The 16300-nt window shown below is 47.6% G+C and overlaps 1 protein-coding gene across 9 annotated transcripts in view; it reads left to right on the top strand.

Moving 5' to 3' along the window:
• Positions 1-8074, top strand: part of Nphp1 (nephrocystin 1) — a 59960-nt gene extending 51886 nt beyond the window's left edge. For all 9 annotated transcript variants that reach the window (XM_042276196.2, XM_076570593.1, XM_042276197.2 and 6 more), the window contains exons 17-20: positions 304-416; positions 2396-2469; positions 5310-5354; positions 7614-8074. In XM_042276196.2, coding sequence (XP_042132130.2) covers positions 304-416; positions 2396-2469; positions 5310-5354; positions 7614-7886 — 505 coding nt within the window. In that variant the 3' untranslated portion in view covers positions 7887-8074. The remainder of the gene's footprint in view (positions 1-303; positions 417-2395; positions 2470-5309; positions 5355-7613) is intronic.
• Positions 8075-16300: the final 8226 nt, after the last annotated feature.

Raw genomic sequence — 16300 nt, 5'->3', positions numbered from 1 at the left:
TTCCAAAACAACACATTAATGACTTTCCTTTTGATTTGACATTTAACACGGGTGTGTACACTAGCGTAGAAGCACAAGCATGCAGCCCAGTGCTGAGACATAAAAGTGTGTATCTGAGGAGTCCAGTTATCTCTGGTTTCATGTGCCCAAGTTGTGATGTAAGTTTTCCTTTAAGCTGTAAAATCTTTTTTCCAATAATAAAATAAAACTTGGAACTGTTCATTCAGGTCATACCCAGAAGAAAAAATCCAGTAGGTTGGACTGAAAGGGTCTGTTTAATGAATGCCTCTCTTCTCCTGTTAGCCTGCTGCCAGAAACCTTGGTGGGAAGTATGTGCTCGGCTCATATACTGATATTTTACCGACAAATTCTTGGAGACGTACTCCTGAGAGACAGGGCGAACCTGCAAAGTGCTGGTAAGTTTGGGCTGTTCCCTGTGCTAATGCTGTAACCCTGGAAGGTATATGGCTGTGCCTGCCTGGACCTCCTGCCTGCAGATGTGCTGGGGTCAGCACATCACTTAGGAGCAGCTTTGTGAGCTCACATATAGTCGGTTCTTTCCCACTGCTTTTCCATTCTGGGGCTTTCAGATCCTGAGCCTGGGTAGAAACACTTTTCTTTTCGGTCTTGGAATCACCTGTTTTCACCTGTGACCTATGCATGCCATCTTTTCAGGAAGAAACCAGAGTCATGCCAAATAGCTGTTCTTAAAATATTGAAGTGTGTCCGTGGGTCACAAGTCAGTAAATCAAATAGTGTTCTAGTTTCTATGCACTGTTTTTATCCTTGGTATTTCTCTTTAATTTTGTGTATGTGTAGTGAATGTGCAAGAGTGCACATGAATGCATGTGGGTGTCGAGGTCCAAGCTTAGTATTGGGCATCTTCGTCCTTCATCCCTACCTTATTCACTGAGGGAGGGCCTCAGCTGAGCCTGGAGCTCTCCCATACAGCTTGACTGGCTAGTTCTAGGATCCACTCTCTACTGGAGTATGAGTAGGCTGTTAGGCCCCACTGGCATTTGCATGGGTTCTGGGGAGAGCAAACTCCAGTCCTCATGTTGGTACAGCATATGCGTCCACCATTCAACCGTCTCCCCAACCTTGGTCATTTGTTTTGAGTTCAAACCTTTTTTCCAAGTAAAATATTAAGAATAATTTTAAAAATCAACAAACTGTCATACATGGATGAACTCCCCAAGAGGAGCGCACGTGCTATAAGAACTTAGCCCCAAAGTAAAACATCTTAATTCTTTTGTGTATCACCAAAACTAGAAATCAGTGTGTCCAGATGTCTATTGCCTGCTGGAACTATGATGTTGTGCCATTGTGTGATGAATGAAATAAGTATGATTGTAACCACCCTAATGGAGCAACCAGGCTTCAAAATAAAATAACACACACCCTTTAGCCTTTTAGAATAATTGGTCTTAAGGAAACTTCACAGAGAGAATATGCACCAGGAAGACCTTCCATGAGCAGATAATATCAACGATGAAACCTGACAAGGGACTAGACCCATGGGGAGATGTGTGAGAGAATCATTTCTGATTAGAGTAACCGATGTGCCTGGAGGTCCAAGACAAGAAAATGCATGGATGCTGGCATGATCGAAGTTGAGGGCAGGCAGGCATGGATGGAGCAGGAGCAGGGCAGCCTGGTGATGCCTCACACTGTAGACCGTTATATTCCCTGTTAGAGAGGAGTCTATGCCAGTGTCTTCCCCAGTAACGTAGAACAAAGTCAAAAGAGGCACAGAAACATCCACAGAAATATTTGTGACTCCAGGGAGTGATTCTCGGGCTTCAACCATCACGTGCCCTTGGCGTTAACAACTTGGAACCTTCACCAGGGTCCCTGCTCAGAAGCAGCCTTCCTGGCGTTCCTAGAGGCAAGGAGGCTGTTCTCTGCAGTTCTCTACTGAGGCACAGGATTGTGGGATATACTGCTCTTGGCATTCAGAAACAAATACTACGCTTGAATGTGTCTCTTTCGAAATTCCTGGGTTGCCACTATGGTAGTCTTAAGAGGGAGGGCCTTTGAGAGGTAAACAAGGCAAGAGCAGTGCCCATGACCCTGTGAGTGGATGCAGGTGTCTTTGTAGACGGCTTAATGCAGTGAATTCTAACTGCCCTTCTGCCTTCTTCCATACTCTTGTACAGAGGACACAGTATGGCCACCCTCACTGGACACCCCATTTCAGAACTTCCCAGATGTAGAGACACAGAAAAATTAAAGGGGACAGCTTTGAGCCTCTGAACCCTCCTGGAAGTCAACGTGTGTGTAAAAGTGTTATCAGCAAATAATTGGCATAATAATTTTAACCTGAATACATATACTGAGATCAAATACAGTAAAATCCGAATAAAGTTTGAAATCTTCCTGATGTGTGTTTCAGATTTAATTAGTCATCCCATGCTGGCCACCTTCCCTATGCTCCTGGAACAGCCTGACGTGATGGATGCTCTCAGGGTGGGTACCATGTACTATGAAGAAACCTGCTGTAACCTGGTATTTCCCAGTTCCTGTTCATTGTCTAGCTAACTCAGTTTCATCCTTCCAAGCATAATGAATATTACTCCCCATGGGCTACCTTTCCTGATGCAGGGGGACTGCTGAGTTCAGCACTGTACTTTCTGGCCTGTTACATTCTGCCATGTAAGATGCCCAAGAGGGTGCTCTAAGAGCGAAACTCTAGAGCAGTCTGTGGACAGCGGGCTAAACTTTCAGGAGAGTCAGGGTGAGCATAACCTTCTTTAATTGAATTCAGCATACTGTGCTATCTGAAATAGCAGCTGGATATTAAAGTGAACAGTTTGAAATCTTTGATTTTGGGCTAAATTTGAATTTCCAAAACCACTGTCTTATGTGTCTCAGCCTGAAGCTTTAGTGTCGACAAAAAGAGAAGCCTTGTGGCCATGCAAGGCTCACATGCAGATAATATGGTAGGTGCCATGGCCAGGTTTGTTTTGGAAGCCTCAAAGATTTAATGAAAGCAGCAAATGATGATCAGAACTCTGTCTCATTAAAGATCCTTAGGTGAGAGGGACCTAATGAAAGGCTGGGGCCACAGTTTGGCCTGTTGACAGGGATGATGATGGCACAGATGTGGGAGGATCAGCAGAGACCTTTTGAGGCAGGTTGGATCCAGTCTGGCGTGATATATGGGGAGGAGCCATGAGTGGTCAAGACCAGAGGCTGCATGTGGAGATGAGGAAGGTGGGGAGTGCTGGGTGACCAGGACGTTTCACTGACGGATGATTCTTCTGGCAGTGCAGAGAGGCAGAACAGCACATGTCCAGCAGGACTGTGGCCATGTCAGTTGAAATTCTTGCTGAGAGCAATGTCATGAGACAGGGAGGCATAAGCTCCCTTTTATAGGTTCTTTGTCTTCTAGGTAAAGGATTTTAGAACAGACCCAGAAGGAAACTTGAGGAGTTTTATTAGGCTTTATCCATGAAGTAAGCTGTGTCCGGTGTTCTTGGACATAGCTTTCTTGAAGGGAAGCCGTGGTCCAGTTACAATCCCATCTCGTGGTACAACCTTTAGAACAATGGGCTTTTATGGTTGAAGACGAGTTTGCCAGCTTTAATATCAGAGGGACCTGCAAGAGCAGAGCAAGAATATTTTCATATTGGATTCTGAGAGACAAAAACAACAGGACCAGCAGGCTGAGGATCTGGGCCGATGCAGGGGGAGGGAGTTGGAAGAAGGAGAGGGCCAGGTGTACTTTCTAAGTCAGAGGTCAAGAAAGCAGGCAGGCTTCTTAGCGGAGGTCTGAGAAGCAGCCTGGGGTAGGGTGTTTAGAAAAGGGTTGTTCCTCACTCATGGTAGTCATCCAGCATGACTCCATTCCATAGTTACCCAAAGACGAAGGCTGGTGAAAGCCCTCTTCTCCTCTAGAACCATCTGGAATGAGTAGCTCTCTCTTTTGCTCTTTGTCCCTACAGGAAAAGGTGAAGGTTGAGCTTGGGATTTCCACTGTCCTTGCCTCAAGAGCCTGATCACTTCTGCTCACATTTCATTGGCCAGAACCAGTCATGTGATCCTTGAAGGGAGCTGAGAAAGATAGGCTTCTGTTTGATTCAGAAGGAAAGGATTGGGTCTTGGTGAAGGGGCAGTGACCCCCCCCAAACACACACACACACACACACACACACACACACACACACACACACACACACACATGCTTTCTATCCCCACCGAGTCCCTCTGTGTGAAATCCTGCACTGCTTTCTATGGGCTAAAAGCTAAGGTTGAGTCTTCACACCTGACTGACAAACAGTTGGCCATTTTCCAGACAGTGAGTCTAAGTTACTAAGTGGCATTCACATTAAGCCATATTGTCTAAGATTTACATTTGAAGTATGTGAGTCTCCTGGCTTTACTTAGCTGAGTTCAGTTTGTGATTAGTGTTTTAATAATAATGACACCTGGCCTGCTGTAAAAGGCTGTAGCTCTGGACAGGTTCTCTCAACCTAGAGGCAGTAGGTACAAGTTAATTGGGTAGGATGTCACAGTTCCAGGAGGCAGAAATAACCCTGACCATACCAAGACTGTATGGTCAGCCCATCAGTACATCCTTTCTCCAGGGGGTGGAAGAAGGGGCCCCTGTCTCAGCACCTTGTAACCCTAGGCACTAGGGGCTGCCCTACCCAGGAAGGGCTGATGCTTTCCGGTTACCTGTAGAGTTAGGTACCAATAGGTAGTTACCTATAAATACACACAAAATCAGCCCTGGACAGTCAGCCTGGAGGCTGGGCACATTCCCCCAGCCTTATGGACTGCCAGGGACTTGCGTAGCCAAGGTGTTCAGTTCATCGCTCTGGGATCCGTTGATCTCTGGCTTCTCTATTTGAAGAAGCTTTTTGTGAAGCCTGTGAACAGGCTGGAAACGTTGACTTGCAAATCAACCTCTCTTGCACATCCCACCCCATGTCACCAGTGTGTCAGGCAGAGTCGCTGGCGTGGGGCACTTGGCAGGGCTTCCTAATTTTGCTGTCTCACCTGGGAAGCTCATGACTTCTCGGCACTGTGGCTGGATGGCACAGACATCTGCTTTACCCATCCTTTCTGTGAGTTGGTATTACCTTCTGATAACCACAGGTTTCTGAGGTGCCCTTGACCGACGTGTCTGTCTTCCCTGTCAGACTGGTTCTGAGTTGCTGGCAGTGGTGTCGCCTCTGGCGTGGTGGATGCTGTGCGGTGATTCTGACCCTGCCCATAACTTAACTACAGGGTGAAGTTGCAGAAGGTGTTGCCAGGACTTGTGGGTGCTCTGACTAATACAGGATTTCTATTTTCTTCTTTAGAGTTCGTGGGCCGAGAAAGAAAGCACACTAAAACGATCAGAAAAGGTAACGATTTTCACACTCGAGACCGATTTCTCATGCCTGGTAACAAGGCCTCTGCTTCATTACCCTAGGTGTAACCCCTTCCTCAGCTAGACTCTGCATGCCATTGTGGCTGCACAAACACAGTCTAAGAAAGCATGTTTGCCCTGAACAGGTCAGTCATTTCAGATCCCTGAGTTTGACGTAATGAAGTAAAGCAGTCTTACAGTTAGCTAGCAGATACCCTTTATTTAAAAAAAAAAAAAAAAAACCTTCTAGCTCTCAACACACATATCAAGTAAAGAGGGGGGAAGAAAACCGGCCCGAGTGGTGGGGTGCACCGAATGGAATGCCTGGGTCAGGCTTCCAAAGCTGCAGAAACATGGTCTAGCCAGGCAAGCCTGGCCTTGGCCGGTGAGGTGGGACGTCACTGCCAGAATCCACTACACAGAAAATTCAACAGACGTTTTCTGCTTAGGACCAGGTCGTGACTTCAGACAGGCTTTGTAAGGCTCATTGTCTCTCCCACGGGGAGGCTAGTGTCATCGAGAAAAGCAGCCATAGACAGCGTGTGAAAGCCCAAAGCTCTGTGTTTCTACAAACGTTTGCTTACAAAAGGAGGCAGCGGCCACGCTTGGCCCGTGGTTTTGTACTTCTGGCAGGTGCCACACGTGCCCTGGGAGATCTATAGACGCAACCAACACAAAAGTGTGAAAGTACTTAAACCGCTGAGATTTTCTTTTGAATTTTTTGCATGGTTTCCTAGAGTTAACTTTGTAGATGACATGTTGTGTCCCAATGTCAGAAGGCTGGATACACCTGAAAGTGTTCATTGTTTACAAGAAATGTAAGAGAAACAAAAAAGAACAAAATTGAAAAAGTGTGGGAGCCCGTTCTGGGGCTCCTCGTGGCTTTACCCAGCAGGTCCGCATAGAGGATGATCAGGACCACAGGCCTGAGTGCAGGTGTCTGAGATGGCCTGCACTTGGCTGTGCTGGGGGAGGAGATCATTTGCTCCACCCCTTGGCGTCTCTATAAAAACCCTGGGCCAGAGACGGTCCGGGCCCGTTGAAATAGGTTCCAGGCCCTCTCGAGGCTATTCTTTCTTTTCTATCTGTTTATCTCCACAAGATTCTCCGCTATAAATCCTTCTATCTAATATTTCCTGCTGATCGCACTCAAGAAAACTCTGGGAAGCTGTGGGGGTGGTGGGTAAACGCCCCACAAAAAAGCCTAAACCTCGGGGCAGGAGAGGGGATTACAGCCACTGTGTCTTCTCTGAGCTTCTGCATGGCCGCTCACTTTATTTACCCCTTCTGCAGTTCTGGACCTTTCTAGAACAGCAGTGGGTGAGGTGTGCACTCCATGGGAGCAGCCTGCTGCATGAGGAGGCCTCTGCCCTCAGCTGCAGTGTGCTCTGAGAGCGCCCCCCCCTCCAGCCTGTTGACACCTTCAGGACTGATGAACGAACGTCCCTCTCTCCTCCCCAGGAGTCTCCCTGCTTGGGCCTCTTTTCTCCAGCTCCCACAGGATGCTTGGCACCTCTCCCCTTTGTCTTGTTTTTTGAATTAAGTTCTTACTAACCAGCCTGGCTGGCCTGGATCCTGTTAAGTAGACTTGCTTGGCCTCGAACTCACGGAGTTCCACCTGCCTCTGCCTCCTGAGTGCTGGGATTAAAGGCGTGCACCACCACTGCCCAGGCCCATCTCTTTCTAACATTGAGACAGTTATTTCTGGGAGGCTACAATCCAGCTAAGTCTACACAGCCACCTTGCATTGTGGGGTGTGTGTGTGTGTGTGCGTGTGTGTATGTGTGTGTGTGTGTGTGTGTGTGTCTGTGTGTGTCTGTGTGTGTGTGTCTGTGTGTGTGTCTGTGTGTCTGTGTGTGTCTGTGTGTGTGTGTCTGTGTGTGTGTCTGTGTGTGTGTCTGTGTGTGTGTGTCTGTGTGTGTGTGTCTGTGTGTGTGTGTGTGTGTGTGTGTGTGTGTGTGTGTGTGTGTGTGAGACTAGAGTAGATTGCAACCCTCTGGTCTCCTTGATGGAACATGTGAGGCTCTCAGCGGCGCGTAGGAGACACCGTGGTCTCGCGGAGCCACTGCAGAGTTCCTGGGGAGAACCGCCAGGCTCTACCCCACAGTGAGACTCTCACTCCCCCAGCTCAGAGCCCTCCCCGCCAGGTCCTCTATCCTGCTCCCGGTGGCTCTTAGCTGACAGCCCCTAGGATTTTGTACTCTGAGAGCAGCGCCACCGGTCTGTTCATGGTTCCTCTGTGATGTTTTCCCAGAGAGACAAAGAGCTCCTGAAGGCCGAGTTCCTCCTGGTCTACCATGACTGTGTGCTCCCTCTTCTGCACTCCACGCTGCTGCCGCCCTTCAGGTGGGCTGAGGAAGAGACAGAGGCTGCTCGGTGGAAAGCCATCGCCGACTTCCTCAAGCAGAGCAGAGAGAACGAGGGGTCCCTGAAGGCTCTGCTGTCACCGGATGGGGTTCATGAGCCATTTGACCTTTCAGAGCAGACCTACGACTTCTTGGGAGAAATAAGAAAGAACTCAGCCTGATGGTGGCCATGGCTCGCGCTTCCCGCTGGACCCCGTGAGCTCCCGTGATGACTTGGCTCAAACGACAGAACCAAAAGAAATGGACTGTTAGAACTTAGATCATATTCTTTTGTGTACAAATTATATTTTCAAAGAAATGTCTAAAAATTTTATTGTATGTAGAGCAATAAAATAAATTTTATAAGGAATACTGTTATAGCTAAGTCTGATTTTTTTTTTTTTTCAAAACACTAAAGTGTCAAGCTGAAGGTACAGATGCCTATGAAAGTAGAGTTTTTATCAAGGGCGAAATTTGTGATTATCCAAGAAAGTGAAAATATAATCCGCCACCTGGGAGGAGATATTTCCAAGTCATAAGACTGATAGAAGTTTAGTGTCCAAGGGCAGGGCTTGGTGGCCAGGTGCTTGTCTAGTACCTGCCAGGCCCTGGGCTCCAGCACCAGCATTGCAAAGACAAATAGTCTTGATATGCAGAATATTTAAACTGCTGGATATTGCTAATGACATTTTTAGTTCATTTGAGAAATTGTGTGGGTAGTCAGTCATTTAATTCAGTCTGACATTTGGGTTGATTTACCCCAGATGAGAACAAATGCAAAGTCCTTGTCTTTTAAAATCAGTATAGAAAGTCTTCTGTCAAATTTTTTGACCCACATTGAAGAGTGGTGCTGATGTGATTTTTCATGGAACACCCAGGTCTTAGTGCATTTCAGATAAACTCACAAGGGCTGCAGAATGTCTCACACCTTTATCATTGACAGTAGTAGCACCAGGCACCACTCGGGTGCCTAGATGTACCAGTTAATAGTGAAGTACCAGTTGCCATTCCTGAGTACCTGATTGTATTTATCAGTACTCTGTGCTAGCTAGGTGATCTTCTCAGCTACTATAGGATGCAGGTTCCGATCATTACCATTGAAGAGACAGACCAAGCAGGTTATATGACTCACATAAGGCCAGAGCTAGTCAGCGGCAGAGCTGATGTGCGATGTATCATGTCTGCTGCCTTAGAGGCTCTACATCGTCACCCAAACTTGAGAATTGTATGTACACACAAGCAGTACTTATTACTGCCATCCTGCTGCCCCATGCAGTATATTCTTTAAAAGAAAAAAAAAATGTGCAAATACAATTTAAGAAAGATATTTGAAGAAAAATATGAATCAATGGAGAAGAGGCCAATCTAAACTGTTATAGAGACCCCGAAATACATTTTAACAATGTATTGACCAATAAGAGACCTTTATTATTAGAACTTTGTCATAATTCTTCTGAGCTATTCCAGCTTCCACTAGGCCCAAGCTCTTAAAGGTCACATTCCTTTCTGACATTGCCACACTGGGACTAAGTTTACAACCTGTGAAATCTAGGGGGACATACTTCAAGTATTTCCAAACCCCAATGGTCCTTGATCTCAGAAATGAACACGGTCTGGCAGGATTCCTGGCCTATAATATGACTAACAAGTAGGAACTTGGCCTTGAAAAGAAGTATTCACTGTGTCCCTCTGTGTGAGCCCTTCTGCCCTCAGTGACTGGCAATGGTGCACCAGGCTTTTTCTTTTGGGCCACCAACCAGCTCCCAAATCATAACAGAGAGACTTATTAGTTATAAATGCTCGGTCTAGCTTAGGCTTGTTTCTTGCTAGCTCTTAGAACTTAACTCGTTTTTCTTCATCTACATTTTGCCTCAGGGCTTTTTACCTTTCTGTAATATGTCCTACTCTGTGTCTACTGGCTAGTGGCTGCCTGGCTGCCCTGGGTACCTCCCTCTCTTTCTCCCTCATTCTCTCCTCTCTTCTCTTATTCTTAGACGTCTCCTACTTATTCTCTCTGCCCACCAACCCCACCTATCCCTCTCCTGCCTAGCTATTGGCTGTTCAGCTTTTTATTAGACCAATCAGGTGCCTTAGGCAGGCAAGGTGAAACAAATGCAACACATCTTTACATGATTAAACAAACGCAGCACAAAGAAATGTAACACACCTTTACACAGTTAAAGTAATATTCTGTAGCATAAACAAATGTGACACATCTTTACAGAGTTAAAATAATATTCCACAACATAAGAGACAATTGAGGACACCCTTTCTGCCCACTACTCTAAGGCACACTATCTAGATGGCTCCTTTCCTTCCCAGGGTCTCTCCAGAAGCTGTTCCCCAGCAGACTTTGCCTGGTCAGGACTCCAGGGACTCTGTCCTACCCCGCCCTTGAGTCGCCCCACCCCCACCCCAGTCTCCAGGAGGCCTGTTTTTAAAGGAACCTGAAACCATGCCACTACCACCACCACACACTGTGAAGTCAGGTTTTTCTGTAGAATCCATGTTTTTGTTTTAACTACTTGGCTTATTCTTGGCCTGGGGCTGGGCATTTGGGATGAAAATAAATGCTGGCCTGTTCCTTTCAGTGGCTGTGAGGCCAGGAGGGAGACCTGCTTTCCAAACTCTCAAGCTGTCTTCTCTGCTCATTTGAAGTGTGTCAGGAGTTGACACCTGTGGACAGCCTCATAGTTTTTGACACATAGGGAAAGAATAGAGACAGCCACAGACAGTTCGGGTGATGCTGGGTCAGAAAGGGAGGGACATGGCCAGTCAGCCTGAATAGAGGGGACAGCGCCGTGGGGTGACGTACCTTTGCCCATGAGAAACTCCTCCTTTTTCAGTCAATGGAATCTTGTTTTTTCAGCAAAACCTCTCTGGCTTTTTAAATGCCACTCTTTAGCTTCCAAAACAGGAAAGCGTTGTCAAGGAGCCAAAAACATCCTGGAAACAGTCCTGGGGCATGCGTGTGACAAGAAGTGAGGCCCAGCAGCAGGCTGAGTCTGCAGGGGAGAGGAGTGGGGGGAGAAGACAGGTCAAGACAAGCCTTCTCCACAGGGGCCTCTCTGGAAGGTGAGGAGGCTCCCTGCATCAGAACCATGTAAACTAAATCACAAGGCCGGTTCTTCCTCAGACTCAGACTCCTAGCCTCTTTATTACTGCCTTTTAGTGTGTGTGTGTTTGTGTGTGTGTGTGTGTGTGTACACGTGCATGCCCGTATGTGTGCATGTGCGTGTGGTGTGCGTGTGTGTGTGTGTGTGTGTGTGTGTGTGTGTGTGTGTGTGTGTGTGTGATGCTCAGAGGACAATCTCAGATGTCAGTCCTAGACACCTTGTTTGGGGAGGGTCTCGTTCTCTGCTCTGCATGTATACCAGGCTAGCTGGCCTATGATCTTCCTGGAATTTTCCTGCCTCTGCCCCACCAACGCAGTTTAGGAGTGCTGGGATTGCAGATGCACAGTGCACCGGATGTACGTGGGTGCTGGGGATCCGAACCCAGGTCCTCACACTTGCACAGCGAGCACATTTTACCCACTGAGCTGTTTCCTCAGCCCCTCTGGCCACTGCTTGAGTGTTCTACCATCAGGCCTGCTGGAGATCCCCGTGCCTGGGTGCTTGAGATGATGCTAAGGGCAGGGGGGCTCAGGCTTTGGTGAGTCCGTGGTCTTGTGTATTCCTGTGGAGCCCCCAGACTCTACAGCAGCCCTACGGACAGGACAGCTTTGCCTGCCCATCCCAGGAGCATCTCGGAAAGCCATTGTCTCCACGAAGGAATAAGGAGGCAGAGGTGTCATCTGCGAGGGGAGGGCTTTGTCAGTCTGTAGTGTGATAGGATATCCTTTGCAGGGTGCCCACACTTCCTCTTAGGTACAGCATTCCCAGGTCAGAAGAGCTCTCTGGCAGGGACAATGGCCAGAACTAGTTGCTGGCTCACTGCTGTGTATACTCTGTCCAAATATACAAAGAGGCCTGCACATCTGAGGGTTGTCATTGTGTACTCCCTCGTTTATTCCAAATGTTGCTGGGCAACTGCTGTGCTACCAAGCTGAGTGCTGTTTCTGTCCTATCGTACAGCATGCTCACCAAGTAGCCAGTAGGGTACGATGGCTATGAGTCCTACAATGGTGTCTATTCTAACAGTTTGGGCTGTGACCATAGCTCAGCTGCTGCACAAAGAGGAGGCCCTGAGTTCAGTCCTCACATTAAAAAAAAAAAAAAAAAAAAAAAAAAAAAAGCCAAGTACAGCAACAACATGGAAGGTATTGGCTGGAAGGGCCCAGGCAGGCAGCTTCCTCCAGGGCTCACTGCCAGGCCAGTCTAACCTACTTGGTGAGCTCCAGGTCAGGGAAAGCTGTCTCTAAAAGCAAGCAAGGTGAGCAACACCTGAGGATGCCCTCTGGGCTCCACGTGCATGTCCATACACACCTGCACAGGCCATCGGTTCCAACAGTTCTATAACGGAGGCATTACTGGTCTGACGGCAGCACAGTCAGCAATATATGTTCCATACACATTCCTGTCGGGACACTCCCTTTCCAAAACACTTCCTGACCTTGGGGTCATCTCAGCTCCAACATCCACACTCCAAAACTGTTTCCGGACCACATCAGCCTGATCGCACTATCTGTGGAAATCCAGCCGAGCTCCTGGTATCAGGTACAGTAATTGATCGCATCGACTTGGGGAGGGAGGAATAAGGCATAAGGAAACAACCAGAGCAGGCCTGAACTGCCACACGGGTAGGACACTGGTGGCCTATGGCATCTGATTCCGTGGTGGTTGACACTGACCGAGGGCCTGTGGAGCTGCAGGCAACAATATAAACCGGAAATTATTAATGGGATGCAGCTCACACTCGGGACTTTGGTAGCACACTCTCTCTTCCTTATACTCTACAAGGAAGCTTGGACTTCACCCTGCTCATCTGTGTCTAATACTGCCAGTCAAGATTAATGCAGAACTTTGTCCTTTCTCAGAGGCCAACCTGGAGGCTAACAAGAGGGGAAGGAGGAGGAGAAAGGGGAGGCAGGGACAAATGAGGAGGGAAAAATTGTCTCTAAAATCCTTATGATTGGAGAAATGAGAGATCTCATCATTCAAAACATTCACTGGGGTCCTCCACGTTGCCAGGCAGCATTCAAGATGGCACAGTGGCCCACCCCAAGAATACTCCCATTCTCCAGCTCCTCTTGAGGCCCACAGCCTAAGGAAGGGCAAGGGTCAAGGGTCAGGGACAAGCAGCTAGTAGTAAAAAAGCAAGAGACACTCCCAGTAGTGGTGAGTGTTTGCAGAGAATTCACTCAAGACAAGTTCGGTCTGCCTTTGCCTGCCCACTGGGCAGGGCTGAGAACCTTGATCAGGACCCAACAAAAACAAGTGAGTTGGGGAAGAAAAGCAGAATTCAAAAGTATTGCCGAGCTGGTAGGGACCTTCTCTCTCCCTTCTTCCCTTCTCTCTCTCTCTCTCTCTCTCTCTCTCTCTCTCTCTCTCTCTCTCTATCTATCTATCTATCTCTCTATCTCTCTATCTCTCCCCACCCCCCTGCTCTCCTTACTTTGGTGTGTTTGGTTGTTTGGTTGGTTTTTGATTTTTTCTGAGGCATGGTTTCACTTTGTAGCCTCGGTAGACCTGATCTCATGAGTGACCCTCCTGCCTCGGCCTCCCAAGTTCTGGGATTATAGCTGTAAACCACCACACCCCCCATTCCCATTTTCTTTCCTCTGCTACCTCCCAGCCATGGACACATAGGCCATCTGAAACCCAGAACTGGACACAGGATGCAAAGACACCTCTAAAAGCAGCCATTGGGGCCTGGCCTAGAAGAGAGAGCCCTGGGAACCAGAGCATGTGCACGAAACTGCAGCTAACCACCTGACGAAGGCAACTTCCGGAAGGAAGGCTTTGAGAAGACAGCCTAGCATGACGCGGAAAGCAGGGCAGCGAGAGCCTAAGGCAGCTGGCCACATCACACCAGCAGGCAGGGAGCAGAGGGAAGAAGTCTGGTGCTCAGCTCACTTACCCTCTATTCAGCACAAGACCCCATCCACGGCAGTGTCAACACATTAGGGCAGGTCTTCCCACCCCAACCCAACGTAGAAACTCCCTCACAGACATACCCAGAGGGGATTTGTCCCCTGCGTAGATCCTGTCGAGATGGCGATCAATACCGTGAAGAATTCCTGGAAAGAAACTATGACTGCAAACACTGATTGACTGATTGGAACTGCAGTGATAGGGAAAGGTTAGGATGTTGCAGGCCCACAGCCTAATTATATCTCATCCCGTCTCTTAGCTTTAGCCAAGAGACATTTCCTTGCTCACTTTCTATGTTGGACCTAACATCCTGTGATTAATAGATTAAAAACCTTCTGGGATTTATTAGCCTAGCAGACCACAAGCTTCCACCAACTCGAAAGCTAAGGTCATCAGATACTGTCTGTGGCGATTCACTGAAGGAGAGAGTCACTTCTCTGATGTTTCCACTAATTTTAAAATTACTTTGATTTACAACTTTCTTTGTTCTACAGCTAGAAGAATTTATGAAACATGGAACCTGAGGTACCTAGCTCTGTGTTTCTTGGACCATGGGCACTCAGATTTGGCTCCAGAACAAACCATCTCTTACTCCCTTTGAGGTGAGAGCTGTGTTTTTCACATCAACAATACTGATTATCCCACAAGCCCTTGTATGCCTTTCCCGCTCCAGCCCCTGGGCCTTCATGCTCTCGCCCATTCCACCCTTACTGTGTTTTTGGTCCTCAAGACAACAAAGAAAAAACTGGGTTTAGCCAGAAGACCAAGATGGAAGTGGAAGTTGGGGTCTTCTGGGTTCTAGAAGGTGTTAGATCAGAGCAGGGACGTAGCTCAAGAAAATCACCCCATAAGATAGCCCATATGGGGGAGACTGGGAGGAGTGGAGGGAGGGGAGGCTGTGTCGGGATTATTGTATGAGAAGAATTTAAAAAATAGTCCATATGGCCTGAGCTCACCCCAAAGCTGACCATAAACAAAACACCAAAGAGCTAGAGCATCCCAGGCTGGCCTTGGGTTCAAAGCTAGCACACCATTGCAAAACCTTCAAAACTGAACCAACATCGAAACCACAGCCCAAAGGAGGCACAGAGCTTACTGCCGGATAAAACAAGACAAAACATTAGTATTCAAGATAGGATTTAAACAAGATTCAGATCCCATGACGCAAGACTCCTAATGTCCATGAGACAATCCTGAAATCACTCCATCTTTGAAGACTGGAGAAAATAATCAACATTTATAAAAAGAAAAGACAAGTGCTAACAAGTCTAGGACAACATAGCTCCTGGAAGGGGGCAGTAAAGCAGCTACTATAACCACGCTCCAAGAAAGGACCGAAATCCACCTGCGGCTAGCGGAAGACATCTCAACAGGGAGCAGAAGATGCAAATCAGGAACCAAGTTGAATTTTAGAAAGATAAACTGCTCTAAAATGGCAAACCTCCATGCACACACACACACACACACACACACACACAATAATTGTGTGAAATGAAAATACATATAAAAATATGAGAGAATCAACTAAGCAGGGCTCATAGGGGCTCACGGAGACTGAAGCAGCCATCACAGAGCCTGCACGGGTCTGCGCCAGGCCCTCTGCATACACGCCGTGGTTTAGCTTGGAGTGTTTGGGGGACACCTAACAATGGGAAAGGGGGTGTCTCTGACCCTTTTGTCTGCTCTTGGGACCCTTTTCCTCCTCCTGGGTTTGTGCCTAGTCTTACTGCATCTTATGTCAGTTGCTCTCCCTGGGAGGCCTGCTCTTTTCTAAAGGGAAATGGAGGAGCAGTGGATCTGGGGGAGAGGGCAGGTGGGGGTGGACTGGGAGGAGAGGAGGGAGAGAAGGCTACAGTTGGGATATATTGCATGAGAGAAGAATAAATAAATTTTCCACTTCAGCTAGAATACAGAAACCTTCTTATCGTATGGTCCCCCTTATCTCTCACTTGCCCCATGTGGTGGTCATTGTATTAGATACATGTAAGTTAAAAATATTACCAACAGTGCTACGGCTTTTGACTTTAACCATCCTTTACCCAGATATTTATCATCCATGTCTTTATTCCTTCATTGCTACTGCACCAAGCTCCCTACTGGTATACTGGTATAACTTCCTTTGCCAGAACTTGTGTGTGTGTGTGTGTGTGTGTGTGTGTGTGTGTGTGTGTGTGTGTGTGCACAAAAACGCACACACACGCACCCAAGGGCACAATGTGCATATGTGTACATACAGGTGTGTACTTCTGCTGCCTCTATCATGCTCTGCCATTGTCGCTTGAGACAGGATCTCTCAGTGAATCTGGAGTGAGGCTGGCATCAAAAAAAAAAAAAAAAGCACCAGCGATGTTCTGTGTCTGTATCATTAGTATCTGTTTAGAAGCTGCTCTAGGAAGTATGACGTGCATAGTTAACTTTACAGTCTACTCAGAATTAATCGTTTCCAGGCCCAGTGAGAGGGCTCAACAGATAAAGTCACTTGTCCCTCAAGCCTGATGACCCAAGTTCTATCCCTGGAACCCGTGTATAACTTCTCACTCTACCCTAACGGCTTCCTACTG

This window comes from Peromyscus maniculatus, chromosome 4, assembly GCF_049852395.1.
Source record: "Peromyscus maniculatus bairdii isolate BWxNUB_F1_BW_parent chromosome 4, HU_Pman_BW_mat_3.1, whole genome shotgun sequence".
Lineage (NCBI taxonomy): Eukaryota > Metazoa > Chordata > Mammalia > Rodentia > Cricetidae > Peromyscus > Peromyscus maniculatus.
The sequence above is the reverse complement of the archived record's forward strand: the minus strand, read 5'-3'. Positions and strand labels throughout refer to the sequence as shown.